Raw genomic sequence first — 27,881 nt, 5'->3', positions numbered from 1 at the left:
CTCACGCATGGTGTGCTGCTGCCTAGTCTGCTGAAAGGGGAGCAGACTTAGCAAGTACTCGCTGTGTCAATCCCATTGAACTGAGCGGGGGCGGGGGCGGGGGCGCTTCAGCAATGCTGCAGGTCCCTAACACACAAGTGGTCTCCTTGCTCAGAAACAAACCCTGAGTCAGACAAAGGGAGCAAGGCAGGCAGAGCGAGGAAAAAGGAAATTTCAGAAAATGCCAAGCCCCAGAGGGGAGGCATGGAATCAATTAACCGAATAATCAATTATCTGAACAAAACAGTGCCACCCATCTCATTCAGATATTCGAGGTTCCACTGTACATGTTTACTCGATCCTGATTGTTGCATTCACTTGCATATTAAGTTAATCTATTCATTTGCAGCATTTGCAACTGCTTTAACAGGAAAAGTATAAATCAGTAACGACATTATATAAACTCCTAAATCAACTTAATTATTCCATATACTGGTGTTGTTGATGTAACTAAAAATTTGTTTGACACCTGTTGGGATTAAGATCGAAGAATAGTTAACATTACTATTTTATATGAGATATTCACTTATACTCTTCATTGTGCATTCTGTACATTATACACCTCACATGCAACACACCATACCTGTGGATGCCCACACTGGTATCCAGAGATTACATCATACATAATATCAGATACAAACCATCAAAAGATATGATAGAGGGGGAGAAAATGAAAAGCCATGAGAAGCGTAGAGAGGTCTTCTGTTATAACCATTCCATGAATGACCCCAATGTAAGCAATTGATTGCTAGGTTATAAAATACCTTCCAAGAGAAAGCCATTAATTACCTTGATAAATCAGCTTCACGAAAATTCATGAACTACAAAAATAACTTAATTGGCTGTAAAACACTTTGAGGTGCCTGGCAGTCATGAATAATCTTAACAAATGCAAAATTTTCTTTTTATAACTACTCCTTCTTGACCTACACAAGATTGTGCATTGATTCTTGTTCGATATTCTTTGCTGGGTTGTCCACAATATCCCAGGTAATTTATGTTCCTTCTAAGTGCACTCATATGTCATTTTGTCCTGATCGTTTCCATTTGTTATCATAAAATTTCTAATTTCCCCACATGACCATCGAGAATGCTAATTGTAGATCCCTATAGATGGTGTAACATTTCTGTTTACACCTCATATGCTCAATAGTTTCCTCGTGTCTAATTAAATTACAGATCTGCATAAGATTACCATTTCATCTTGCTCTTAAGTCCTGCAAGAAGCATACAGTGCAATAAACTAAAAATCATTACCTCTTGAACCGAGATTAAAAGCTTGGATCAACGAGAAAGGCATTATCAATACAGCTACTTAGCTTTTTAACCCTTCCTGGATTACATTAAATATAATGCATGTCATAATCAGGTTTCCCCTCCCAATGCCTTGTGCAGTTTGTATTGTCAATTCTGAGAGGTCATAGAATTTTTAGCATACTGACATTACTATATGCCCCTACTTTAGCTTCTTTTCAAACAAACAATTTCCAGGCTGAGTTGATTGACAGCAAAAACAGAGTGCTGGCTAGTTGATTTTAGAGCTTGCCCTCCTACCTTGTCAGAACTGTGGAAGGAGACCGATTGAATTAAAACTGAGTATTTGCAGGCTAAGTCTCACACCTTGTCCCAGTGTGACCTTTGATTAGCTTTTTCAAATATCTGTGGAAATTTTGAACCTAAAACAAGATTTTAAGTACTTGATTTTTAAAACTTAGAAAAGTACAATATCTTTACATTCATCACGGTTGCTCAGTAATCTCATATTAGCAAATGTTTAAGGAGACCTAAAAAAATCTAACCATAAATTTTTCATGACTTTGGAGAATAGATGGGGTTTTGAGTATTCAAAGTTTTAAATAACCCCTTGAGATCTGGAGTCAGTCTCCTTCACTGGAGTTTCTGACACTAGACATATATAAATTTAAAGCAAATAGATTTGAAAAGTCCAAAATGATTTTAAAATGTCATCCTCTGACAGTAACTTTGTAATTCTCCAAACTGTCTTTTACCATTTCTTAAATCTTAATGCATTAATGCAATGTTTAATATTTAATATTATTAGAGCTTAATATTTCACCTATTACAAAGTCTGCAGAGATCTGAGTAGTCATATGTTTGATTTTTTTTTTCCCCCCAAGGAAGCATGCACAATTTCTCTTAAACATATGATTTATACCTCTTAATCGTTCACTTCTTTTAATGCATGAGTTCAATTTTCAAACATCACCAATGAAAACACACCACTTTCCCTTGGATTCTAACCTTGCTAGTTTAAATGACAGCACAGCAAGTACACAGCATGATTAAATAATTCAAAGGATCTTAAAAATCGAGGAACTTGCATCCTTTGGAATTGAAAATCTGACAAAATCATCAACAACCACTGGTTGATTGATTACATTATCACTGCTGCTACCCATCAGTAACAGGATTCTGTTGGGAAAGATGGGACTTTAGTTGTTTATTTAAGCAAAAAAAATGCTTCCCAGCCCTGTCTCAGGCAAGTAAAAGACACATCAATATTTCAGACAGGTATTTTTTATGTGCAAAGCAGTACAATCCAATTACAGCTTGTTCCCCAAAATTATACAACCGTCAAATACAAGAGCAGGAGCAGGCCATTCAGCCCATTGAGTCTGCTCTACCATTCAATGAAATTATAGCTGATCTGATCATCATTAGCTCAACTTTCCTGCCCTTTCTACATAACACTCAATTTCATTATGGATTAAAAATCTGTCAACTCAGTCTTGAATATACTTAACAACCAGTCTGTGGAGTATTCTACAGATTCACTATCTGCTGAAAGAACGTTCTCTTCTTCATATTAAAACTACCAGCATGGCTACAGGATTATTCCCTCCCATACTCAATACTTGCACAAGGGGAAACAACTTCCTCTAAACTCCAACAAGTACAATCCCAAACTATTCAACCTCTCCTCATAAGCCAGTCCATCCTGACTTGGGATCAGCCTAGTGAATCTTGTCTGGACTGATTCCAATGCCAGCATATTTTTCTTCAGGTAAAGGTCCCAAACCTTCACAGCATTCCAGCTGTGGACTGATTGGTGTCTTGTATAGTTTTTCCAATTTCCCTATTTTTACATTACATTCCCTTTTAAATAAAGGCCAACATTCCAATTGCCTATTGGTTTTTGAGGTTTATGCATGAGACTCCCAAATCCCTGTTCACTGTAGCCTTCTACAATCTTTTGCCATTTAAATAATATTCAGTTCCTCTATTCTTCCTGCCAAAGTTCATAATGTCATATTTCCCCATATTATATTCCTTTTGGCAAGTATTTGCCCACTTGCTTAACCTGTCCAAAACACTCTGTATTCTGTCAGCCTTGCCATTTGCCTTCCCACCCATTTTTGTGTCACTGAAACTAGGCTGTAGCACAGTACTTCCTTCATTTAAGTCATTCATATACATTATAAATAACTTTATGATTCCTGTGGCATTCTACTGATTACAGGTTATCACCCTGAAAAGGAACCCCTCCACCCCTCTCCCCACCCCAATTCTCTGTCTTAAGTTATCCAAACCTTTATCTATGCTATTATATTACCTCCAACATCATGAGCTCTTATCTTAAGTATCATAGAGGAAAGGAACCTTACATTCATAGTGCATGTTTCATAACCTCAGCATATGCGTTTATTTACCTCCCACCACATTTTAGGGTAGCTTTTCTGGCATTGTAGTTGTGTCCCTGCCTCTGAGCCAGAAGCTCCAAGTTTCTGTCCCATTGGAGGACTTGAAGGCCAGTAAAGGTGTGTTTATACTGCAACCAAACAGGTTGAGTATCAATTTGCGAATCCTCCCACCACAAACCAATGGAAGCTGATATGTGTGAAAAAGATTCCTGGTCAACCAAGTGATGGGAAAGAATTTCAAAGCTTCTACATCACTACCTATTGCTCCAGAGAGTGCATGTTGGCACAGCAACTCTTGCGCTCTTGTGACCTGTAACACACTACTATGTTTTCAGCCTCATGAGAATGTTGGGCAAAGTCCGTGTCTTTATTCAAATTTAGAGTGGTAAAGTTTTGGATTATAGTCTTTTAGACTTCTAATTTCTCTCTCCAATATCTTTTTCTTTCACTACGTCACTGCTTGTGACTCTTGTGAAAACACTGATATTAACTTCTCAACCTACTGCTCAATTTCGATAATTTTCTTACAATTGTTTCTGTACTGTTCTAGGTGTTTGGTTAGTACATGACAGGTTGCAAACAATGCTTAATTAATTATTTTCTGTGTACACATTTGGGGAGGGGCAGCTGCATGAAGAGAGCACAGAGAACACGGGACCATAAGAAACTGGAGTAGAGTGGGCCAAATGGTCATTTGCTTATACTCTGCCTCCAATGGAGTATCAATCTCTGCCTTGCATGTCGACAATAACTGGGCATCTATAGCCCTTTACACAGGTATGGTTCAGAATTCCAATGATTCACAAGCCTTTCAGTGAATAAATGTCTCCATCACAGTCCTAAATAGCTGACCCTTTACTCTGATATTACACCCCCATGTTTTACATTGCCCGGCCAGGGGAACCAATCTTTAAGCAGATAATCTGTCAAGCCCTCAATGTTGCACAAAATCATAGAATGGTTATTGCACCAAAAGAAGCTCTTTGACGCATCATTTCCGTGATTACTTTTATCAAGTGAATTCAGCTGAGCCTACTCCTCTGCCTTTCACAGTAGCCCTGCAAATATTTTTTTTCATTCAGGTGCCTATTGATTGATTAAACCTGTCTTCACTATCTCAAGCCGTGCACACCAGATACTAACCTGTCAATGTGTAATTTAAAAAATTTCCTCATCTATTGATCATCTCATCAGCCACCTCTCTTTCACCCTGGGTCATCAGGTCCAGGGGACTTTTCAGTTATTGCTCTCATTAATTGCTTAATTACTAATATTGATAATAACAAATTTCTCATTCTCATTAAACAAATGCTTCCCAAAATGGGGTTTGGAACACGAAAAGGTGCTACCACCTGAAATTCTGGGTGCATGAGCTCTAAGGCAGCAACGGCTCCTTTGGAGCTTTAACAGACAGGCCCCACTTTCACAGGTAACTTCTCCCACTATCCCACAGTCCTTACTGAGGGATCACAATAATTTCAAGCTTTGAATTGTGCTCGCAAGGAGAAAAAAAATTCAGAAGTACTGCCTTAAACTCTCAGCTCAACACCATTTCCATTATGTTTTTTTCCACTTTGTCTTCTACCATGAAGACCGGCACATTTTTGATGAACATATCTACCATTTCCTTATTCCCAATTATAATTGCTCCTCTTTTATCCTCTAAAGAACCCATGCTAATCTCTTCCTTTTTAACAGACTCATAGAAGTTCTAACAAACTTTTATAATATTCCTTGCTAGTTTGTTCTCATGATCCCTTTCCTCACCATCTATTTTTGGTTATCTGCTGCTGTTTTCCAAACTTCTACAATCTTCAAATTACAACTGTTTTCAACAATATTATGTGCCTCTTCTTTTAATGTAATCCCATCTTTAACATATGAATTTAGCCACATATTAATTTTTCTTGTGTAACTGCAAGATAATATATAAATTGAAAGTAAAATATTTAAATGATCCTCTTGTGTACCCATCACAATATCTTTCATTCTAATTTCCGTATTTACTCGAGCTACCTCTCCCCACAAACAGCACCATAATTACCTTCATATAGGTTTGGACTCCTCATCTATGCTCTCAAACACAATATGAAATTCTGTTATAGTGTGATTTTACTTCCCCGGTGTACTCATTGCTTTGATAACACTGATTATCAGAAATGAATATAGTTTTAGTGGAAGGCATTTGTGGTGGCAGGGTGGGGGATGGAGAGAGAGAGAGGGAGAGAAGAGAGGCAGAAGGACAAATGTTTGTCTGGTCAGGGAATTGATAAGGGAGCTAGGAAACTGGGATTGAGCACCAATTCCAGGACATTAAAATTATTTAATTAAGTCCTGTGTTGCATCAATAATACATTTCAGCATATTGACAAAAAACACATGCAGGTTTAACTAAGTGTTACATGCACTCATGACTCACATTGAGGTTATGGATGAATAATCTGTTAAGGAGCTCAGATTTCCAGATCCCTTCCAACTCACTCCTTTTTCTTAATTTACATTATTTTAAAGCTTTTGCCTCCATAACCCTTTGCCCAGTTTCAGTTCCAACCTCAATCCACATGCCCCACGCCTCGCTATTTATTTTGGCTTTAAAGTTAGACAGAAAAAATTGATTTCAGGGTTAGCAAGGCATAAAAAGGGAACTGAATCTCCAGCTGGAATGACAAAGTCAATTTATATACAAGCAGAGGGTGATCTGGTCTGGAAGCAGGCTGCACTTGACTTTTTCCTACACTTTCTTAACTCTTCCATATCCTTTCAATGTTAATTTTTTTTAATGACCGAAGTAATCTAAATATAGAATTTATTAAAGTATAATGGAAATTACTTTGCATAAAACAGATTCCCTTAACTGTTCTCAATCACAAGCAAAGGGGATAGAAGCCATTGTCCCACCCTCTGAGACAGTATCTCCCACACATTCTTTGACAAGCACACAGTCTTTGCTAGGTTTAATCTATGGGAGATAGTACAGCCAAGATCAACCCTTTCTTCATTCACATAGAACATTACAGCACATACCTTTGGCTCTCGATTTTGCGCTGACCTGTGAAACCAATCTGAAGCCCATCTAACCTACACTATTCCATTATCATCCATATGTTTATCCAATCATCATTTAAATGCCTTAAAGTTGGCGAGTCTACTACTGTTGCAGGCAGTGCGTTCCATGCCCCAAGTACTCTAAGTAAAGAAAGTGCCTCTGGCATCTGTCCTATATCTATCAACCCTCAATTTAAAGCTATGCCCCCTTGTGCTAGCCATCACCATGCGAGGAAAAAGGCTCTCACTGTCCAGTACTTTCTTGTGGGGTAATCTGTCAATTTTGAAGAAAAATCACTGGCTGAGTCATCCACGGCTGAGACTAGACCTGGTGTTACACCCAAAGGGAGTATCACAACTTAAGAGCAAGGTCAAAGGATTAAATACTCTCCAAGCATGTACCGATATCATGAAATCGAAGCAGCAAACACAGGTGGATGTACACTGCATGGTGCTGTCCTTTCAGCAATTTTATTGATAAATGACAAGCACACAGTGTTTTCATGACAATTGATTTTGACTTCACTCATGGTAACTGGACCAAATCTCCACAGAATGTTTAACAGAGAGGTTTCATTCCCCTTTCCTTTCCAAACCATGCTGATTAGCTGGCAAAGGAACACATTAGATTTTTCACTGAAAGCGCTCCGCAAGATATTCAGATTCTGCTCTCAGCTGGAATCCAGTAATTGTCAGTAACTAGGAGTGGAAACCTGGCCTAATTATTCTGTTAGTTCATTCTGGGAAGGAGGGCAGCATGACCGAATACAGCTTGACCCTCTTCCCTGTCATGCTAGCCACGATCAGCTTGGCACCAACCTGACTCAACTGGGGGTGGTAAAACTCAAACTCTGAAAGTGAAAAGCTTGTTCCCAAGTCTGAACAGCAAACCTCACCAAAAGCCTTAATGACAGAATCATTATCCCAAAAATAGGTGTACACACTTATCCAACACTGTTCAATGTTATTATGATCACCATAATCTTGTCTCACTTTATCATCACTTTCACCTCTCATTTCCAAAAACGGTCAATTATTTGGCTGTACTTTTTCCCATTTTATCGAAGGGATGCTTGCGTCTCATGTTGTATCTAACTTAGGAATGTGCCTGGGATCCTCAGGAAAATCAAGAATATGCATCTGAAATTCCATATCATCACTAAAATGAGGATATGGTTCAGCCCTAATAAAGGTTCTGCAGTGAAGGCTTGCTGTGATGAGAGGTTGCCACTTTAAGGTTGGTTCATATTTTCACAAGTAGGGAAGGAGCAGAATGACACTCTCAGGAATCTTGTCGTAGAGAATGAAGGATACAGTGGCAGGTATGGATCTGAAAAGTCATTGCAAACCTCTTACTGACAGGGCTCAATCCAATAAACCCCACACTCAGCCCTGGTGAAGTCAGTCTAGTTTCGCTTGCTGACAGTAATCCAAGCCTCCTCTTTTGGGGTGGTTACAAGGTCATACTTCATCTCCACCAACTGGTCTGCCACAGGATGCAAGCTCAGCTTCCTGATCAGTGTACTCAGCATGATTGTAGCCACAGTATAAGCGAACCTAACAGGAAGGGAGACACGGACAGTCTGAGATCAGGGATTACAACAACCATACAAAAACCACATAGCCCATGAGTTAATCATTTACTTGTCAAAACCTCTCCCAATTCAGATATATGCCTTTTCTATTCCCTTGGTCAGAACATTACTGGTAACTGAGAGGGAACACAACCCATTCTTTGGGTTTCAATAAATACACTCTCGTTCTTCTAAACTTCGACGTACACAGGCCCAACATTTGCAATCTTGAGATTGACATAAAATTCACACTTTAAAGCACTTAAACAAGTCTTTCAGTCCAACCTGTCCATGCTAGTTCCATACAAGCTTCTCCCAACCTCCTCCATCTCATTTCACCAGCTATTCCTTTTTCCATGTTGTGTTTATCCATCTTCTCCATAAATGCATTTCTGCCATTCATCTCAATCGTTTCATGTGATGACTAGATGCTCCAGAAAATATTCATTAATTTGTGCCGACACAAATGTCGATCTTTTTGATTCTTTTTTCAAGTTTTATTTCTGGGACTCTTACACTCAGCAAGCTGTAAGGTATTAGTCCAGAGGGATTAAAGAGGGTTCTAAAAAATCCATGAGAGCAGCAGAGTAACTGCCCATTGCCAGTGGGTAACAGAGCTTGGGTTTCCAGGCCACTAGTCTACCTTTCAGCATCTCACAGGAGGAGACACTCTCCATCAGGAACCCAGCCAATGGACAGTGGCAGGCCTTTCGACCTTGGAGCATCACAGTCAAATCTAAATTCTCCCTTGGCAACTAATGATTGTTCCCATTCACATAATTCTAAAGTTGATGAGCAGGCTTTAAATATTTTAGGACCACAGCACCCGGACTTTCATATCCTCTCTCAAACACCATGATAAAAAAAGTTCCTACCGAAATAAATCTTGAAAACAGACTGTTCTCACACACAGAAGTCTGACAGGAAGCCTCGGGAGAATGAAACCACTTCCTCTTTCATAAGGAACTTGAACAAACTAGATTAATTTCTATTCTGAGGGGGATAAAATTTACAACTGAAATCTTTCCTTGGTGGAGCACCTCACTACTTTACGTAAGGAATAGCAATAGAGGATCATTCAGACTATTGAACCTGTCCTGCCATTCGACAGGATGAGGACAATCTGATTATGGCCTAAAGTTCACTTGTCTGCCTCTTCTCTATAACCCTTGACTCCCCTGTCCATCAATGCCCATTTAACTCAGTCTTGAATACTCAGTCTTCAACAAGCCTACTTTTCTCAATTGGAGAAGAGAATTCCAATCCAAAGACAAATGATTCTTTGAGAAGAAATTCCTCCTTTGTTGTAAATGGGAGATCCCTTACTATTAAACTCTGGTAGAAAAGTCTAGTTTTCCCAAAAGAGGATACATCCTCCCATCAATTACCTTGAAAAGCCCTTCAGAAGTATATTGTTTTACCTCAACTCTGGGCATTCCTGGCTCCCGGAAAATCCCAGCAATGTAAATTGCTTCCTAGCAGCTTCATCGTTGAACCTTTCTGGATCAAACCTGCAAGATAAGGCGAGAACTGTCTTTGTTAAAACAGATCTCCAGACAGAATAGCTTTCAGTATGGTCACCCACTCTGCAATGTAAAACTGATATTGCACAAATCCAGATTTGACTACTCCTAAATATAATTTATTAATTGAAGGTGGAAAAGCAGATACATACTCTAACATGTGCATACACATAGCATTCTTTCATAAAACTGGAGTTGAACATGAAAGATGGCAGTGCAGTTTAGTATTGCATAAATGTATTCCACCGGATCTTCATCAGTGAAAAAACAGTGGAGGAGATGGAGGGAATTTGAAGAGGAAGTTAAGAAAAAGACCACCACATTTCAGGACAATGATAAACCTCAATGTAGAACAGCACAAAAGACATAGGTCACAAAACCAAGTTCTTTGAAAATCAGTAAGCAGGTGAATTGCCAGAGTAAACTAAATAATGGTACCTTTGTGCTCAAACGCGAGGGTCAACAAGAAATCATTAAACCCCTTGACCTTGCTCTACCATTTAGTTAGATCATGTTTGATTTCTAGCTCATCCCTTTTATTGTTCTGTATCTTTTGATATCCTGATCCAGCAAAAAACTCTTACTGTCAATCTTGATAGCTCTAATTGTTCTGTTTTCCAGATTTCTACCAGTGCTTCCTGGTTTCATTTCTAAATAGCTGAGTTCTAATTTTACATCCCCCTGTTCATCAGCAAAGAAATTGGATTCTCTGTAACCATCCTATCAAATCCAACTAATAATTTTACCTAAGGCCAGGCATCATTCAGGACACCCCACATCGTCAAAATATCCATCTTAATGTTTGGGTCCAAAACTGAACACTATACCCAGAAGGTTTGACTCAACTGAAGCAGACCAGAACCCCCTTGGTAATCTGGCCCCCTTTACATCAAGGCTACGATTCTGTGACCTTTTCAATTACATTTTGTAGCAGTTCATGGCCTTTAAGGATCCGTGTATTTCGATCCCCAAATCTCTTTGCTTTTAGTCCCAAGTTTCTGAGCATTTTGAAAAGAATCAGATTTATCTTCCTTCTGTCCAAAATGAACATCCTCATGCTTAACAACAATGAATTCCATTTAGTAATAGCTTTGTCTGGTCCCTTAATCTAGGTCTCTTTACAACTTTCAATCTAACCTACATTACTTACTGTTCCTCCTCAATGAGCAAACATGGATACGCAATTATCATTAATAAATATTAATAAATATGGTGAAAAGTTGTTGCTGCAGAACAAATTCTTAGGGAAGGCCACTTGTCACAACCTGCCAATGTGAATATCTTTTGTTTATTCTTTCTTCACCTCTTATCTCCAAAACAATAGCCACTTGAGTTGGATATCTCCAATACTGTGTACTCCAGATTTGCTAACAGCAGGAATTTTACTCTGGATCTCAACCCATGCTACCCCAGGTCTGGGAGTTTTTGATGGGGATGGTGAAAAAGGAACTTTACTATGTTTCTGATTGTGTGCTGTGTCTGCCCTGGGAGTGTTTGGTTGACAGTGTAGATGAGCTTTTCACCTGGCTTGGTAGTATTTGATGGATTAGTTTACAACTGTGGGTTGCAGAACAAGCAATTGGGGTTGTGAGCTCCCTTTTCCCTGAAGCAGCAATGATCGCTGCAGAAATAAACTCAAGACTGAATGAAACTCTTGCAACGGAGCACTTTGACAGAACTACAACTTCCCATTGTGCTCTGCAGCAACACTAACTGGTTACTGCAAGATCTGATGGAGCCAATCTCCATATTGCTGCCGAGTTTTATTCAGCATTTACTGCTTGCCAAACACCACCTGCCTTTCCAGAGGCCCAATTGTTGCTTCCCCTCCTGTTTATCACCTCTCCAGCTCTCTGCCTTGCATCCTGTCATCCCACTGCCCCTCTCCTCAGTCCTCATTTACAGCAAGGCTTTGTGAGAGAGAAGTGACAAGTTGAAAGGGACAGTGGAAAGGAAAGGGTAAGCAGCAAGAGTGAGACAAACTATGATATCACGCAGAGAGGGAGGATTTCTCTCTTGGCTTCTGGGGATCGATTCGGGTTAAGGTAAGAGCATTCAAAATGGGTTTGTGACGACCCTCTCACAACTATCACTTTTCCTGCTTTCACTCTGTAGTCACATCAATTTTAAAGCATTAAAATGAGGTCACAGTGGTCAAAAACTTTGGAGGAATTAATGTAATACAAGCTTTGTTCTGTTGCTAATCCATATGGTACCTGCCCTGGGACTAGCTGCTGATGACATGGGAAGCTGTTGAATTCCCCACTGTTACTAGCTGTCACCTTGTTTAGGACAAAGAATCACACAATAAAACATAACCTTAAAAAGTAGGAATTTGAAGATACCTGTAAGGCATGTGCCATGATGTGTCATCCTGAAGCACAACACCAAGGGCGTAAATGACCAGAGTCTGAGGAAGATAAAAAGAAAGTGTGAATAAAGAGTCAATGGATCAATTAGTTCTTAAATGATTCATTTGAATGAAGTATCCACTAGTCTGCATGGATTGTGTACAAACAGACTTGATGACACTAGCTCATAAGAAAATAATCCATTGGTTAAGGTATAAGAATAGTGTTGCCTGAAGTGTGCCTCAAGCTGGAGTTTGCACCTTCGACAAACAAGGAAAGATAACCAGCATATAAAAAACAAGAGGCTGTGTGTGATAGCTGCAATTCCAATACTCCTGTCTTACCTCCTTTGGGATGATGTGATGGATGACACTCCCTTCCAGCTCCTGAAGTCGCGCTGCAACAGGGGTGAGCTTCGCTGTTCGGACAGTCTCATTCAAAACCTGCTGGCAGTACCTATGGTTGGGGAGGACAGGATTATTTAATGTTCCCATCACTGCAGCGTAAAATTAGATGGTGTCTTAGGGACTGTTTTGCAGGAGGCACATGACATTGCGTAGAAGCAACTTGTGGATCCTGAATAGAGGGACTATGGAAATTTGTCTACAGTGTATGAGCAGCAGCTGCTCACACTTTCCTGCTGCAAGCCTGAGTCATTAGCACGCAGCACCAAATGAAAAATGAAGACTTGTTTTGATATAGCTGCTTTCGTTATGTTTCATAGGCAATTAAATACTCTTTAAGATTAGTCACTGTTATAAAGAAGGAAACATAGCAGCCAATTTACACACAGCAAGATGCCACAAGCCACAATATGGGGGTGAACCGATCACCAATTCTTTGTGTCTTGTGTTATGGACCAGGCCAGGTCCCCTCAAAACATTTCCAGAAAGAGAGCCAGTCCCTAACTTTGCTAGTTGTTTTAAGCAGATGTCAAGTGGATATTGCAGGAGAGACGCCACTGGTCAAACCACACAGTTTTAAACAAAACAGGATTTATTTACAAGATTACCGAATGGAACACAAACAAAAGAGAACAGAATACTCAATGACTTAACCTATCCAAAACCCAAAAGGTCATCCCAACTTAATGATGCTGTTCCAAATACTTAGCCCAATACCCATAAACACCCCTTGGCACAAAAGGTAAAATCAAACACAGGGTCTTACAGGAGAGAAATCAGATAGTGAGTCAGCCTGGGCTTGCTCCTTCGGGTCCAGCAGCTTTTCAGCTCACTGACTACTTTCATTGAATAGCCAGACTGCCAAAAACCATTTCAAACCAGAGAAAAGCTGAGCTGGGAGAACCAGCCACTCCCTTTTCATTGTAAAAGTGTTTTTTTTTAAACTTAAAAGCCTTTTGCATGAGGCAGTATCTGTTAGCTATAATCAAATTGGTCCTAAAACCTTTCAAACCCAAATTTTTCGGAGTCTGTGTCTTTTACAACCTATTGAAAAAAAAACACCAAGGCCACCAATACCTTGTTAAAGGAGCAGCAGCATCAGACCTCCTCCTTTAAAACAAAATGAACCATCGATATCCAAAGATGGCTTCATTTTAAAATCCCTTAATCTTAAAACTGTTAGTACTCTACAACACATATATACAGCACAGAGACAATAATCAGGCAAACATGCGCTACAACATTTTGTTTTGGTCTGTTTTACTCCTGCCACCAAACACCTCCATTTCCCACTCAAATCTCGACAATGCATTGGCAATCACGTTTTCTCATCCTGCCACATGCACAATTTTCAAATTGAATGGCTGTAACAAGTTCCATCTAAACAATCTGGCATTTTTGCTCTTAAATTTCTCAACATACCTCAATGGGTTATGATCGGTGTACAGTATATGATTATATATGATTATATGGTAACATAAACAATGAAATGTTGTAAAGTCAACAACAAGCTCAAAGTCTCCTTCTCAACTGTCAAATAGTTCTGATGAACTTCAATTTCCTGAAGAAATATCCAATAGGTCTTTCTATCTTCTCGTCATCTTCCTGTAACAGCACAGCACCAACATCCACATCAATTGCATCGATAGCCACCCCTTAAATGGCTTTGCATAATTAGGTGTGGCTAATACTGGGACAGTGGTTAACACAGTCTTCAAGCTGTCAAACACCTTCTGACAGTCCACTGTCCACTGAAACTTCTTGCCCTCCTTTAGCAAATCAGTGAGGGGAGCAACCACACTGCTAAAATTTGGTACAAAATTTGATAAAATCCACTCAATCCCAGAAACCATAGTGCTGCTCTTTTAGTCGATGGTATGTGAAACTCCCCAATTACTTTTGTTTTTGCCATCTGTCCACATCCAATAATCCAGGAAGGTGACTTGGGCTTTGGCAAATTCACTTTCAGCCAGATTTATCACTAACCTGCCTTCCGAAGTTGATTGAGCAAGTCCAATAAATGCTGTAAATGTTCCTTCCATGAGTGACTAAAATTCACCAGGTCATGAATATAAACTACACAGTTGGGTAATCTCTACAATCCTTTCAGCTATGATATTGCATAATGGGACAGCCATTGGAAATCTAGTGGACACATCCATTATTATTAACAAATACGGATTCCCAACTTTTGTCTTAGGTAGGGGTCCTACGCAATAAATTAATACTCTTGTAAAAAGGTTCCTCAAATGAAGGAATAGGTATTATAAGTGCGGGTTTTATCACTGCCTGTGGCTTTCCAATTACCTGACATGCCTAGCAAAATTCAGCAACATCCTTCCCATTTCCTCATTAAGACATCATTTTTAAGATAACAACATGCAGGGATGCATTCGGATTCTTTGTCTGTGTATGCCTTTTGATACAATTGCTTTAATTTTTCAACTTTCTGCTGTAACTCAGTTAATTTATCTGAGCTACAGATGCCTGCTGTGTCACCTATCTGCTCCTAGCTTGTCTCAATCATCTGATCAAACAGGGTCTTTGCTAATTCCATTTCAACTTTCTGATTTGTACTCTTTGATCAACTAGTGACTTTGTGACCTTATTACCACACAGTCAGGAAAAGTCCCAGGATATGTGTCCTGTAACAGTTCAGTTGCCTGAGTTTCCACTGGATTTTCAACTACAGCAGGCAGCACTCCTACCTGTGAACCAGCTAAGTCATTATTAAGAACAAATTGTTTTCCCGGAGCAGAGAGTTTGCCCAGTACTCCCACCACAACTTCTCCACTCTTCACTGGACACTTTAACCACACTTTACATAATTGAGCGCCTCTAGTCTCACTGTGAATTCCCATTACTAGCATTTTTTCTGGCAATAGTCCTTGAGAGGTACATATCTTCTCATCTTCCAACATCCCAAATTGAGAGGATCCTGAATCCCTTTATATTGCAACTTCTTTATCTGCTGCTCCTGGCCTATGCCAGTAAACTTTACCTTTGGATGTGTGTGGTTTAAGAAGATTTGGCACTTCCTCCTTAACCAAGCTCCGGCCATTCTGGTGCAGTTCTTGGACATTCTGGTGCAGTTTTCTAGCCTCCGCCATGCTTTCCATTATCACTTCAACAAAAATCACTGGCGTATCCTGTTTTCCTATATCTGGCTTCCCAGTGCTTTTCCTAATCCACCAACACTGTGATTTCATTACCTTATTGTGGTGAAAACACCTTCTCTTTCCTCTCAAGGATTTCCACACCCTGTGATAAATTAATCTTCTGATCTTCACTGAGATCTACCTTTCCCTTTCCACGCGAAGACTTCTCTTTTCCCCAGTTTCTATCCTTCAGATAGGAATTGATTTTGGAATCCAACCTTTGATTTATGGACCAACTCATAATCATCAGGCATTTCCACTGCTAATTTTGCCGTTTTAACTCTCTACTTTTCCACATGTGTTCTCACTACTTCAGGAAGTGAATTTTTAAACTCTATTCTAAATGTCAATTTTTCTAAAATTCAAAGTCCCTCTCCTTCATTTCTTTCCTCTGCTCTTGATGGTAATTCCTTGAATTTTGCCTCTAACTCAAGCTGCTTCATTTTCAAATGAATTTTAGCCATCTCTAAAGATTCTGATGGTGTTTCTAGCAAATTTAAATGCACAGCTATTTCTGTAATTATATATCCTTTCCTCACTCAAAGAGGCAGCTCCAACTCCTGCTTGTCTGATAATTCCAGCAGCTTGGCTTTAATCACCTTTTGCAAAACTCACCAAGTCACTTCTTCCACCCCAAGAAAACTCTTGGTGACTGAAAGAACTATTGTTATCCTAAGCATGGTTTAAACCAACTAAATTCAACACCCAGAACAAAAGACACTAACACCTTCCACTTGCTGGTTTCAAGTCTAACAACCCTAATCCCAAATTGGAACTATAGAACAAATCCCGCAAACAGCCCCAATCTGTTAATAGGCCAAGCTAGATCCCCTCAAAACATTTCAGGAAAGTGGTCCAGTCCCTAACTTTACTAGTTGTTTTAAACAGGTGTCAACTGGATATTGCAGGAGAAATGCCACTGATCAAACCACATAGTTTCAAACAAAACAAGATTACCGAATGGAACACAAACAAAGAATAGAATATTGAATAACCTAACCTATCCGAAAATCCAACAGATCATCCCAACTTCATGATGCTGGTCCAAATACTTAGAACAATTGGATGTAGGTTTGCTCGCTGAGCTTGAAGATTCATTTCCAGATATTTCGTCACCCTACTAGGTAACATCTTCAGTGGGCCTCAGGCGAAGCACTGCTGAAAATTCCTGCTTTCTAGTTATAGGTTTGGGTTGGAGATGTTATTTCCTGTTCCTTTTCTCAGGGGATGGGATCTAACTCAATGTGTTTGTTGATAGAGTTCCGGTTGGAATGCCATGCTTCTTGGAATTCTCGTGCGTGTCTTTGTTTGGCTTGTCCGAGGATGGATGTGCTGTCCCAGTCAAAGTGGTGTCCTTCCTCATCTGTACGCAGGGATACTAGTGAGAGAGGGTCATGTTTTTTTCTGGCTAGTTGGTGTTCATGTATCCTGGTGGCTAGTTTTTTTTGGATAAACAGGCAGAAAACAAGCCAGGAAAAGACATGATCCTCTCTCACTAGTATCCTTACATACAGATGAGGAAGGACACCACTTCGACTGGGACAGCACATCCATCCTAGGACAAACTGAACAAAGACACGCACAAGAATTCCAGAAGCATGGCATTCCAATTGGAACTCTATCAACAAACACACTGAATTACACCCCATCTACCACCTCCTAAGAAAAGGAAGTGACTTCACCACAGGAAATAACATCACCACAAGAAATTACATCACCAACCCAAACTTACAAATAGAAAGCAGGAATTTTCAACAGTGCTTCGCCTGACGCCCACTGAAGATGTTACCTAGTAGGGTGACGAAACATCTGGAAATGAATCTTCAAGCTCAGCGAGCGAACCTACATCCAAAACCGCAACCTGAGCTACAAATCTTCTCAAAGCTTAGAACATAAAAACCCCTTGGTACAAAAGGTCAAATCAAACACAAAATCACACACAGGGTCTTACAGGAGAGAAGTCAGAAAGAGAGGAAGATCAGTCTGTACATGCTTTTTTGGGTCCAGCAGCTTTTCAACTGACTGCTTTCAGTGAATAGCCAAATTGCCAAAAAACAAATCAAACCAGAGAGAAGCTAAGCTGGGAGAGATGTCCCCTCCCCTTTCATTGTAAAGGTGTTTTTTAAAAACTTAAAAGTCTTTTGCCTGAGGCACTACCTGTTAGCTATAATCAAACAGGCCCTAAAACCTTTCAAACCCAGACTTTTCGGAGTCTGTCTTTTATGACCTCCTGAATAAAAAAAACCAAAGACTCCATAATCTTGTTAAAGGAGCAGCATCATCACATTTGGTTGAGAGGTGAACATCAATGAGGACACTGGGGATAAATACTCTGCTTGTCTTCAAAAGTGCCAAGGGATCTTTTACATCTACCTGAAAGGGAAGATGGGACTTTGATTCAACATCATATCACCATTTCCAACAGTGCAACAGTCCCTCAGTACAATACTGGATGTGTTAGTGTGGATTGTGTGCTCAAGTCTCTACATAAGACTTGAACCCATGAGTCTTGACTCATAGCTAAGGTAGATACTTTGAGACAACCTTAGTTAGGAAGATATCTACCTTGTTTCAAGGAATGGTGAGTAACATTGGCAAGCATGATGCACAAGATACAAAAAAATGTCATTAAATAATAGGTAAAATAGCCCTACTGCCAGAAGGCTGCCCAAGGCAATATAAAACAGCCCAACACAGGAAGATCCCAGGTTTGATACCTGGGTATGTTATTATCGCTGGATAAGAAAAGGGGTTGGAAAAGTATCGTGAGGTTTCAGTTTCTTACCACTGCCCAATCACCCCTGGACTAGAGATAGAGGGGGGAAATCAGCCAGAATTCCTGTTCTTGGGTTACACAGTGATAGGATATCAGCCAAGGATTCTGCTTTTGACCATTATCTCATGATACCTGTTGGAAATTATGCCTATATTGTAGTCAGCTATGATGTCCCAGTAGTGACATAGCCCTCTGGCAGCATGTTTGAAGTTGTTTTTAACTATTATTCATTTGTGATTCATGGGTATTGCTGACTAGCATTTATTTTCTGTCCCTAACTGCCCTTGAGAAGGTGGTGGTGAGCTGCCTTCTTGAATCATTGCAGTCCATGTACTGTAGATTGACATACAGGGGAACTTGCAGTCGATGGTGCTCCCATGCATCTGCTGCCTTTGGCCTTCTAGATGGTTGTGGTCCTAGGTTTAGAGGGTGAGTTACTCTCCACAGTATTCCTCGCCTGAGACCTGAACTTGTAGCCACTGTGTTTATATGGTGAGTCCAGTTGAGTTTCTGTCAATGGTAACACAAGCATTTCAATAGTGGGGTTGCAGTGATGGCAATGGGTGGTGGTCAGATCATCGCTTATTGGAGATAGTCATTGCCTGGCATTTGCTTGGTCCAAATGTTACTTGCCAGTTGTCAGCCAAAGCCTGGGTATTGTCCAGATCTTGTTGCATTTGAACATAGGCTGCTTCAGTATCCGAAGTGTCGTGAATATTGTGAATCATCAGCAAACATCCCCACTTCTGAGGGAGGGAAGGTCATTGATGAAACAGCTAAAGATGATTGGGCCTAGGACACTAACTTGAGGGGCTCCTGCAGAAATGTCCTGAAGCTGAGATGACTGACCTCTAACAACTACAATCAACTTCCTACGTGCCATATAAAACTCCAACCAGCAAAGATACACACTGATTCTGGTTTTGCTAAAGCTCCTTAACGCCTCACTCAGTCAAACGCAGTTTTGATGTCAAGGGCTGTCCCTCTCACCTCACCTCTCGAATTGAGCTCTCTTATCTATGTTTGAACCAAAGCTGTAATGAAATCAAAACTTGAATGACCCTGCATATGCATAAAGAGGTCCTCCGCACCCACAATGCACCCCAAGTTCTGTTCAACTTTCTCAGCACAGATGAGAGACTGAGTCAGGAAGTTTCTTAGTCTATTTAGACTGATATTAAACTAGGTGGTATCTTTATCTCCAACTGGGCTCCAGGTTCAGGAATATGTCCCCATTACTTAAAATTTCCCACAATTATTAACATTTGTCTCTTCACAGCTGGTACATCATCTGAACCAGGGCAACTGCAGAAAATCATCTCTCACCTCAGTTCTTGCAGCTTATCAAAAGTGAGCGGACTCCTTCCCAGAACCTTAGTTACCTCTTGGTAAAGTTTTTCCTGCACTGAACTTGACGTGGTCAAAAAGTACGTGGACCAAATGCACACTGGAAAAGAGAAATCATGATCAAATGTGATTATTTCAGATAGTGTTTATTTGCACAGCATTGGAGCTGAGAGAGGCTACCTGAGAAGTACACTGCTGAGATAGGACACCTACAGACACATGGCAGAAAGAGGGTAACACCGTAGAACAGGGCTGGGAGAGGATAGCTACACAGCACTAAGGGGGCTGAGTGGATAAATGGACAGGCCTCAACTCCACAACTCTCTATCTAAATGTTTTCATCTTTGAGACATACTTTGAATCCAATCTTTACATCCAGCTCTGGACACATCTTTTGTTGTCTTCTTACATTTCTGTGTCAACCTTTGACCAACATATGATGATGCACGTAGTCAGATTGCAAGTGAATATCATGTGGGCAGTATGTCAAAAATGTGAGAGAGAGAGAGAGAGAGAGAGAGAGAGAGTGTGTGTGTGTGTGTGTGTGTGTGTGTGTGTGTGTGTGTGTGTGTGTGTGTGTGTGTGTGTGTGTGTTTCTGTCTGTCTGTCTGTGAGGAGGGTGGGGGGTGTTAGAGAGAAGGAAAGGAAGTTGGGAGGGAAAACGGAGGAGCTTGGGGAAAGACAAGGAGGAAAGCACAGTTGGATTGGCTGGTTGGATGGAGAAGGTACAGGAGTTCCAGGAATGGAAGGAGGAGCTTAGGAGTATGGGGAGGATTACAGGAGGTAGTTGGGACAGGGTTATGGAAACGAGTTCAGGAGCCAAGGTGAAATGGGGAAGCCAGGTGGAAAGAGGAGCTGAGTCAGGGAGAGTACAGAGTATCCTGTATAATACAAATCAGAATTACTCAGGCTCCAATGCTCAGTAACAGTTTCCTCTAAGGGAGGGAGTATCATCAAGACTGACGGAGGGTAAAATATTACTGGGCTTATCTATGAGAGACGTTGTGGTATTACTTCATGTGAAGTACTTTGGAATAGTTACTACAATATTGGTGCTATATATGCAAATTGTGATTTTTCTACTTGCAAGTGGGATCAGGTAAAATTGAATTTCACTGTGTTTAGATGAAACTGTACTTACGATTTGCTGTGATCACACTTCCAGCCAGTGAAAAGATCATACTGTCCTCCAGAACCTGGCAAAATAATTAAAAGATCACACGAGAGTTGTCACACAGAAACAAGGCTTGAGCTCGTAGAATTGACTCCACTGGTTCAGGAGCTGGGTGCAGCAACTAACAGAAAGTAGGCGGCACAGACAGCTAGTGGTGGTAGAACAGAAGTCTAAGGCTCTGCTGGTGTGGCAATTTCTTCTGGATCACTCAGAAGATAAGCTTGAAATTTAGGCTGCAATGAAAATCACAGGATGCACGTCTGTGCCCATTACTTACCCCACAAAAGGGAACGGACACATTCAATGCTCCTTACAACAAACAAACAATTGCAACAATGCACCATGTCAGTCATGGTATAACAACAACCACCTGTACCTTAAACGTCGTATGACATCTCAATATACATCATACATACTAACTTATCAAAGTTTAATATTAACCTCAAAAGTAATTAATGGGACTGGTGACCAAAACCTTGATCATAAAAGCAGATCTTAAGAAGAATCTTAAAGGAGGAAAAAGAGGTAGACAAGTCAGACAACTCCAGCAACACCCTTTGAAGGAGCTGTCAGCCAATGGTGCGATTACAATTGGAGATGAGCAAGAGGCCAGAATCAGAGCAACACAAATATCTCAGCTATAGGAGTGGGGAAAGTTACAGATAGAGAGGGGTGAAGCCATGGAAGGATTCAAATACGAAGATGAGGGAAATCCTGCCCATAATTCTACATAAATCCTGCACTGCACCACCCCCCTCCCCCTCAACACACACGCAACCAGCTGGAATAGCACAATCACTGGCTGCTGAGTTATATATACATTTACAGCCTAATCAGTTAGTCATACAATCTCAGTCTGCCCAGCCACCTGTACCTGCTTCTCAATGAGGTCACCCTGCAGCAAGGAGTCCATGAACACTTCATGATTGTTGCTTTGTCCTTTGCGCTCTCTTGCCACTTTCTTCAGTGCAGCTTCCATTTCTCCCAGGGCTAGGACAGAAGAGTTTGAAAATAATTTGAAGGCATCCAAATCTGAACAGAAAACTTAGTCAACTTCTAATTTCAAGGTGCTGAATGAAAGTTAAATTAGAATGTAAGGAAAAGACGAGGAGGCACAAGTTCATGAACTTATCTTCCATGCTAATATTGCCAATCTCTGTGGAGATCAAAGCCACCCATGATTATCAGTGTATCTTTCACATAAGTTGCCATTATTATCTCCCTTACTCTATCCCGAGTTGTTACTGATAAGGAATCTATAATCTACTCCAAGTGAGTTGTCCTTAACTTTTTCTTATCTCTACCTAAATGTATTCTACCTCCTGATATTTAGAACTAAGATCAAAGAGTCATAGTGATAGAGCATAGAAACAGACCCTTTGGTCTAACCATTCCACACTGACCATGTTCCCAAACTAAACTTGTCCGACCTGCCTGCGTTTGGTCCATATCTCTCCAAATCTTTCTTATTCATGGACTTATCTTTCTTTTAATGTATTAGTGCCATCCTTAATTAGCAGAGCTACCCTTTCACCATGTTCTAGCTTCCTGTTCTCCGTACTGCTGTGAAATAGAAGTTGCACTATTATATGCCTGAAATACCAAAGGAATTTTGCAACTTGGAAAGATCAAGTGGTACGGTTCTGAAGAAGGGTCACTGGACCCAAAACATTAACTTTTACTTGCTTCTCTGCAGATACTGCCAGATCTGCTGAGATTTCCAGCAATTTCTGGTTTTGTTTCAAATTTCCAGCTTCTGGTTTCTCATCAAATTGTCTTTTAAAGTGCTTTCCTGCAACAGTGACTACAATCATTGTGAATCATTTTAGTATATCTTGAGATCATGAAAGATAACATCTAAATCCAAGTTATTTCACTTAATCCATTTAAAATTACATGTCATGCTGCTGCCTTCAGTATTTCTGTACTCCAGATCAAGTTTCCTTTATTTTGTAGCTGGTTCTCCAAAGATTAATATTTAGTCAAGGGAATTTAAGAGACTGACACCTGAAACAAATTGATTATGCTGAATCCTTCGTCTCCTGAATACAGAATATGGAAAGTGGATGTGGAACGAGTGTTTGAAGTTATGAAAGTATTACAGAATGCTTTATATTATTGCTTGGAGGACTTAGATTTTGAAGAATTGTGGAAAATGGACCTACTTCAAGCTCTGTGGACAGACGAGAAGTGGTTTCTTTTAAGAGGTAACTGAAAGCTCACTCCAGACAGTAGAGATTCATTTAATAAGATTTCCTATAAATCAAATGACTGCTAGTTTTGCTATAGGTCTTCTGGGATTGTGACTGGATTGGAGAGATTCTGCGAATATCCGGTTGAATTAGAGGAGAGCCTACTATGAACAAGCTGACTTGAGAGAGAACCTATTAACAACAAGTTGCTAAGAATAAACTAACCAGCTAAATGTTCTCATCTTTGAAAAGAAAACTCTCTTGTTGAGTTCAAGCCTAACCCTTTTGGTTTGAAAGAGTAGTTGAAGAAATATCCGAAGGCAGATTTCCTGGATGAGTTGATCTGCAAGATTTTAGTAAAGTGTTGCTGAACAAAGAGTGTCGGTTCATAGTTCCTCAAAAGTGAAGTCACAGGTAGATAGGCTAGTGAAGAAGGCATTTGGTATGCTTTCCTTTATTGGTCAGAGCATACATCATAGAGCATAGGAGTTGGGAGGTCATGTTGTGGTTATACAGGACATTGGTTAGGCCACTTTTGGATTATTGCATGCAATTTTGGTCTCCCTCCTGTACCTCTGTGCTTAAAGGCTTGTGAATCTTTGGAATTTTCTACCACAGAGCTGTGAATGTTCATTCATTGAGTATATTCAGATGTTGTTCAGAAAAGATTTACAAGGATGTTGCCAGGATTGGAGGATTTGAGCAAAAGGGAGAGGCTAAATAAGCTGGGGCTGTTTTCCCTGGAGCAACGGATGCTGGAGGTGTGCCCTTATAGAGGTTTATAAAATCATTAGATTAGATTACTTACAGTGTGGAAACAGGCCCTTCGGCCCAACAAGTCCACACCGCCCCGCCGAAGCGTAACCCACCCATACCCCTACATCTACATCTACATCTACCCCTTACCTAACACTACGGGCAATTTAGCATGGCCAATTCACCTGACCTGCACATCTTTGGAGTGTGGGAGGAAACCGGAGCACCCGGAGGAAACCCACGCAGACACGGGGAGAACGTGCAAACTCCACACAGTCAGTCGCCTGAGGTGGGAATTGAACCCGAGTCTCTGGCGCTGTGAGGCAGCAGTGCTAACCACTGTGCCACCGTGAGGCATGGATAGACTAAACAGACATGGTCTTTTCCATGGGATAGGGGAATCCAGAATTAGAGAGCATAGGTTTAGGATGAGAGGGGCAAGATTCAAAAGGGACCTAAGAGGCAACCTTCTCACACAGAGGTGCATGTATGGAATGAGTTGCCAGAGGAAATGGTGGAGGCTGGTACAATTATAATGTTTAAAAGGCATGGGTATATGAACAGGAAGGGTTTAGCGGGATATGGGCCAAGTGCTGGCAAATGGGACTAGATTAATTCAGGATATCTTGTCAGCATGGATGAGTTGGATAGAAGGGCCTCTTTTCATGCTGTACATCTCTATGACTCTATTTCAGAGACAACTGTGTATGATTAGTGACTTATCCAAAGGTGCCAGAATATCTCAAACAGATTCTGGACTATTCTACACTTTATCCTTTTGCCTTCAAGAAAAACCTATTAGCCAATGTGATTTTATTTTTCAGAAAGCCAATCTTTTCAGATAATAATTGTATCTTTAGTGAATAGCATTTCTTGCTTTCATAAGAAATTTTGTCGATTGCTCCTATTAGTCAACACCTGATGCAGACAAGGTATTTAATTAATCTTCATGATAACTGGAAAGATAATTTTATATTTTAAACAAAATAAAGTAGTGCGACTGAAGGGTAAGGTTACAGCTGGCAATTAGAAAATAAATGGTTCATTTGCCTTTTAATCCAAAGTGATTGGAGCTCAAAATAAAGAGGACTTACTGCAGCTGCACATGGTCTTGGTGAGACCACAACTGCAGTACAGTGTCGCCTGGTCTACTTACCTAAGCAACAAAATGCCTGCCCAGGAGGGACTGCAACAAAGATTCACTACACTGATTTCCAGAATGACAGGATTGTTCAAATTATGACAGATTGAGTGATATAGGCCCAGACCTTCTTTAAAGGTTAGAAAACTAAAAGATGATCAAATGAAAATGTAAACTTCTTAAGAGACTTGATGGTGTTTTTTTTTCCAGATCATTCCTTGTTTGGGGTTAGCATGAGGAAGGTCTGCATTTCTTCTCACTCCCTACTGAGTTAATGAGTTACTTTGTTAACTACTGGGTGGCTTGCTGCTGGTCCAATTCAGAGTTAAGATTCAACCGCACAACTATGATTTGGAGTCACTAAGGCCAGGTGGTAAGGATGGCAGATCTCCTTCCCTAAAGAACTTGAGGAATTAGATGGGTTTTTACCACAACCAGTAGTTTCATTCCAGATTTATTTAATTAACATAATCTATATTCCTCCAGGAAGAGTATATGCACACGCACGCACACAACCACATCCCTGCACATGCCAGCAATTAGAGGTGGGATTTGGAGTTAGAAGTGCTCTGTTTACGTTTCTTTGCTCACTTATACAACTTCCCATTAAAAACACAGTACCACCAGCATAAACCAATGCTAAATTACCCTCTTCGTAATGCTGTTTTCTGGATGAGCTTTTATCAAGAGATCCATCCAAAAATCCTTTTCCAATCTCTGACCAAATCTGAAAACAAATACAAATGATCTCAGAATACAAGAAAAATTTGTACTAATCCCATGTTTCCATGGAAATTGCACATATTTCAGATTACAAGAAGTACTGTCACACATCTCTGATTACTAAGATTCTTAGGGGACTTGACACAGTTGATGAGGAGAGGTTGTTTCCCTTTGTGGGACAGTCTAGATGCAGAGGGCACAATCTCAGAGTAAGGGGTTATTCATTTCAGACAGATATGGGGAAATTTCTTGAATTTAGGGAATTATGGCCGCTTGAGATGTAGAGTCTGAGTCAGTAAGTGTACTCAAGACTGAGAGATTTTTAACCAGTGGGGGAAGGAATTAAGGGTTGAGGAAAATGCAGGTTAATTGGAGTTGAGAATTATCATTGAATGGATGAACAGTCTCAATGTGTTGTATAGCCTATTACCGAGGGTACTGGCATACATTTCACATTAAACTGAGGGCCTGGTACACTTTTCAAGAATGACCAGGAAACTGGTTCACTTCTGAAGCATACCAGGGAGGATGGCACACACCTCCAAATATTAGCAAATACCAGTGTTCCTTGTATGTTGATTTAACCGGGAAGTTATGGAAATTGTAACTATATTGTCAGAGGATTCCTGTGATTGCACCAAGTCCCTGGAATGTATTGTTATCTTTATACTAGGCCCGTAGTGTGTCAACATTCACAGAGAGTCCCTGGAGCACATCAACACTTAGAAAGAATCCCTGGATTGTGTCAATATTTGCTAACACTTCCTGGAATGTGTCATTTACAAAGGTTCTGTGCAAATGTACAAAAACCCCTACATTAAAGTGAGGGAATCTCCCCTAAAAAGATGCTTGGAAATAGATATCTCTGCCTTCTTCCACATCACTACAATGATCTCAATGACTAGCTTGACTTAACTAGACTCTTATTCTGGATTAGTAGTGCTGGAAGAGCACAGCAGTTCAGGCAGCATCCAAGGAACTAGACTCTTAATTCATTTAAACTGGAGTGTTAGGGCTTCAAACCAGGATAGATTTAAGAGTAAATCTCTGCAAAGTCTGCTGAACATCATCACATTGTATAAAGGCAAGTATACAAACCAGCAATGTTCCTCGTCTGTTTGGGTCAGATCCATACCCACTGAGACATCAAGGAAAAGGCTGCTTCCTCTGTAGCAGTTGCACTTTATTCAATTGAAGGACACTACTCATTCAATTCATTCGCAGGGCAAGAGTAGCAATATTGATGAAAATTAATTCCCCCCGCTAAATTGGGTCGGGTTGTTCAAATCTGTAACTCGCTCCAACACACTCACCGATTCGTGGTTCTTTCGGAAGCGTATTACTTCTTGATCATTTTCAAAGTGACTACCCATTGCTGCCCGCGTGACAGACTTCATGGCAAAACCCAACATGTGCTGGCACAGAGGGACATGCTGAGCTTCAGGATATGACAGCCACTTTGTTACCAACTCGTCAGCTAGCTAAGGGAGAACAGAAAGAAAAATATCAAGAGAAATCACAGTCGGCTGACAGTCTGGCAACATATCCTGCCCCTAGAAATCGCAGTCTGATAAAAACTAACTCAGCATGCCAAGTGGTAAAATGTCAGATTTTCAGCATGTACACTGAATTAGCTGTCAGTGCAAAGGTCCTTTTATGTTATAATTATCCCATGCTGTAATTACTCTGCCATTGTTTGATGGGATAATGCACTGGGACATTACTCCTTTTTTTAATTCATGCTGTGCCTTCCCTGGGAGGGAGGGAGGGAGAGGTCCATGTAAAAGTAGGAATATCCAGTTTCCAACTTGCTCTGTACCTGCCCTAGGATTGTTCGAAGTAAAATGGGAGAGGGAGCTTTGTAATTGCCCTCTTGAATACTTGACACTTACACATAACGCCAATAATAATACTGTTATATTGTAATTAATTCCCATAGTTTAGGAAGTACAGTTGACTAATATTGACTATTCATTTGTCATGTTTTAATGCCGGCTGCACAACTATCTAAGCTTC

General features: G+C 40.4%; 1 protein-coding gene across 2 annotated transcripts in view; it reads right to left on the bottom strand.

The window, feature by feature from the left end:
* Positions 1-2,561: 2,561 nt before the first annotated feature.
* cyp20a1 (cytochrome P450, family 20, subfamily A, polypeptide 1) overlaps positions 2,562-27,881 on the bottom strand; it is a 37,461-nt gene continuing 12,141 nt past the window's right edge. For both annotated transcript variants that reach the window (XM_072578410.1, XM_072578411.1), the window contains 9 exons: positions 27,179-27,346; positions 25,791-25,869; positions 21,928-22,043; positions 21,021-21,075; positions 19,859-19,979; positions 12,539-12,650; positions 12,189-12,253; positions 9,742-9,831; positions 2,562-8,303 (listed from right to left, as the gene is read on the bottom strand). In XM_072578410.1, the coding sequence (XP_072434511.1) occupies positions 8,153-8,303; positions 9,742-9,831; positions 12,189-12,253; positions 12,539-12,650; positions 19,859-19,979; positions 21,021-21,075; positions 21,928-22,043; positions 25,791-25,869; positions 27,179-27,346 (957 nt within the window). In that variant the 3' untranslated portion in view covers positions 2,562-8,152. The remainder of the gene's footprint in view (positions 8,304-9,741; positions 9,832-12,188; positions 12,254-12,538; positions 12,651-19,858; positions 19,980-21,020; positions 21,076-21,927; positions 22,044-25,790; positions 25,870-27,178; positions 27,347-27,881) is intronic.

Source organism: Chiloscyllium punctatum, chromosome 10, assembly GCF_047496795.1.
Source record: "Chiloscyllium punctatum isolate Juve2018m chromosome 10, sChiPun1.3, whole genome shotgun sequence".
In the NCBI taxonomy this organism is placed as follows: domain Eukaryota; kingdom Metazoa; phylum Chordata; class Chondrichthyes; order Orectolobiformes; family Hemiscylliidae; genus Chiloscyllium; species Chiloscyllium punctatum.
Note: the sequence above shows the minus strand (reverse complement) of the source record. Positions and strands in the feature narration are given on the sequence as shown.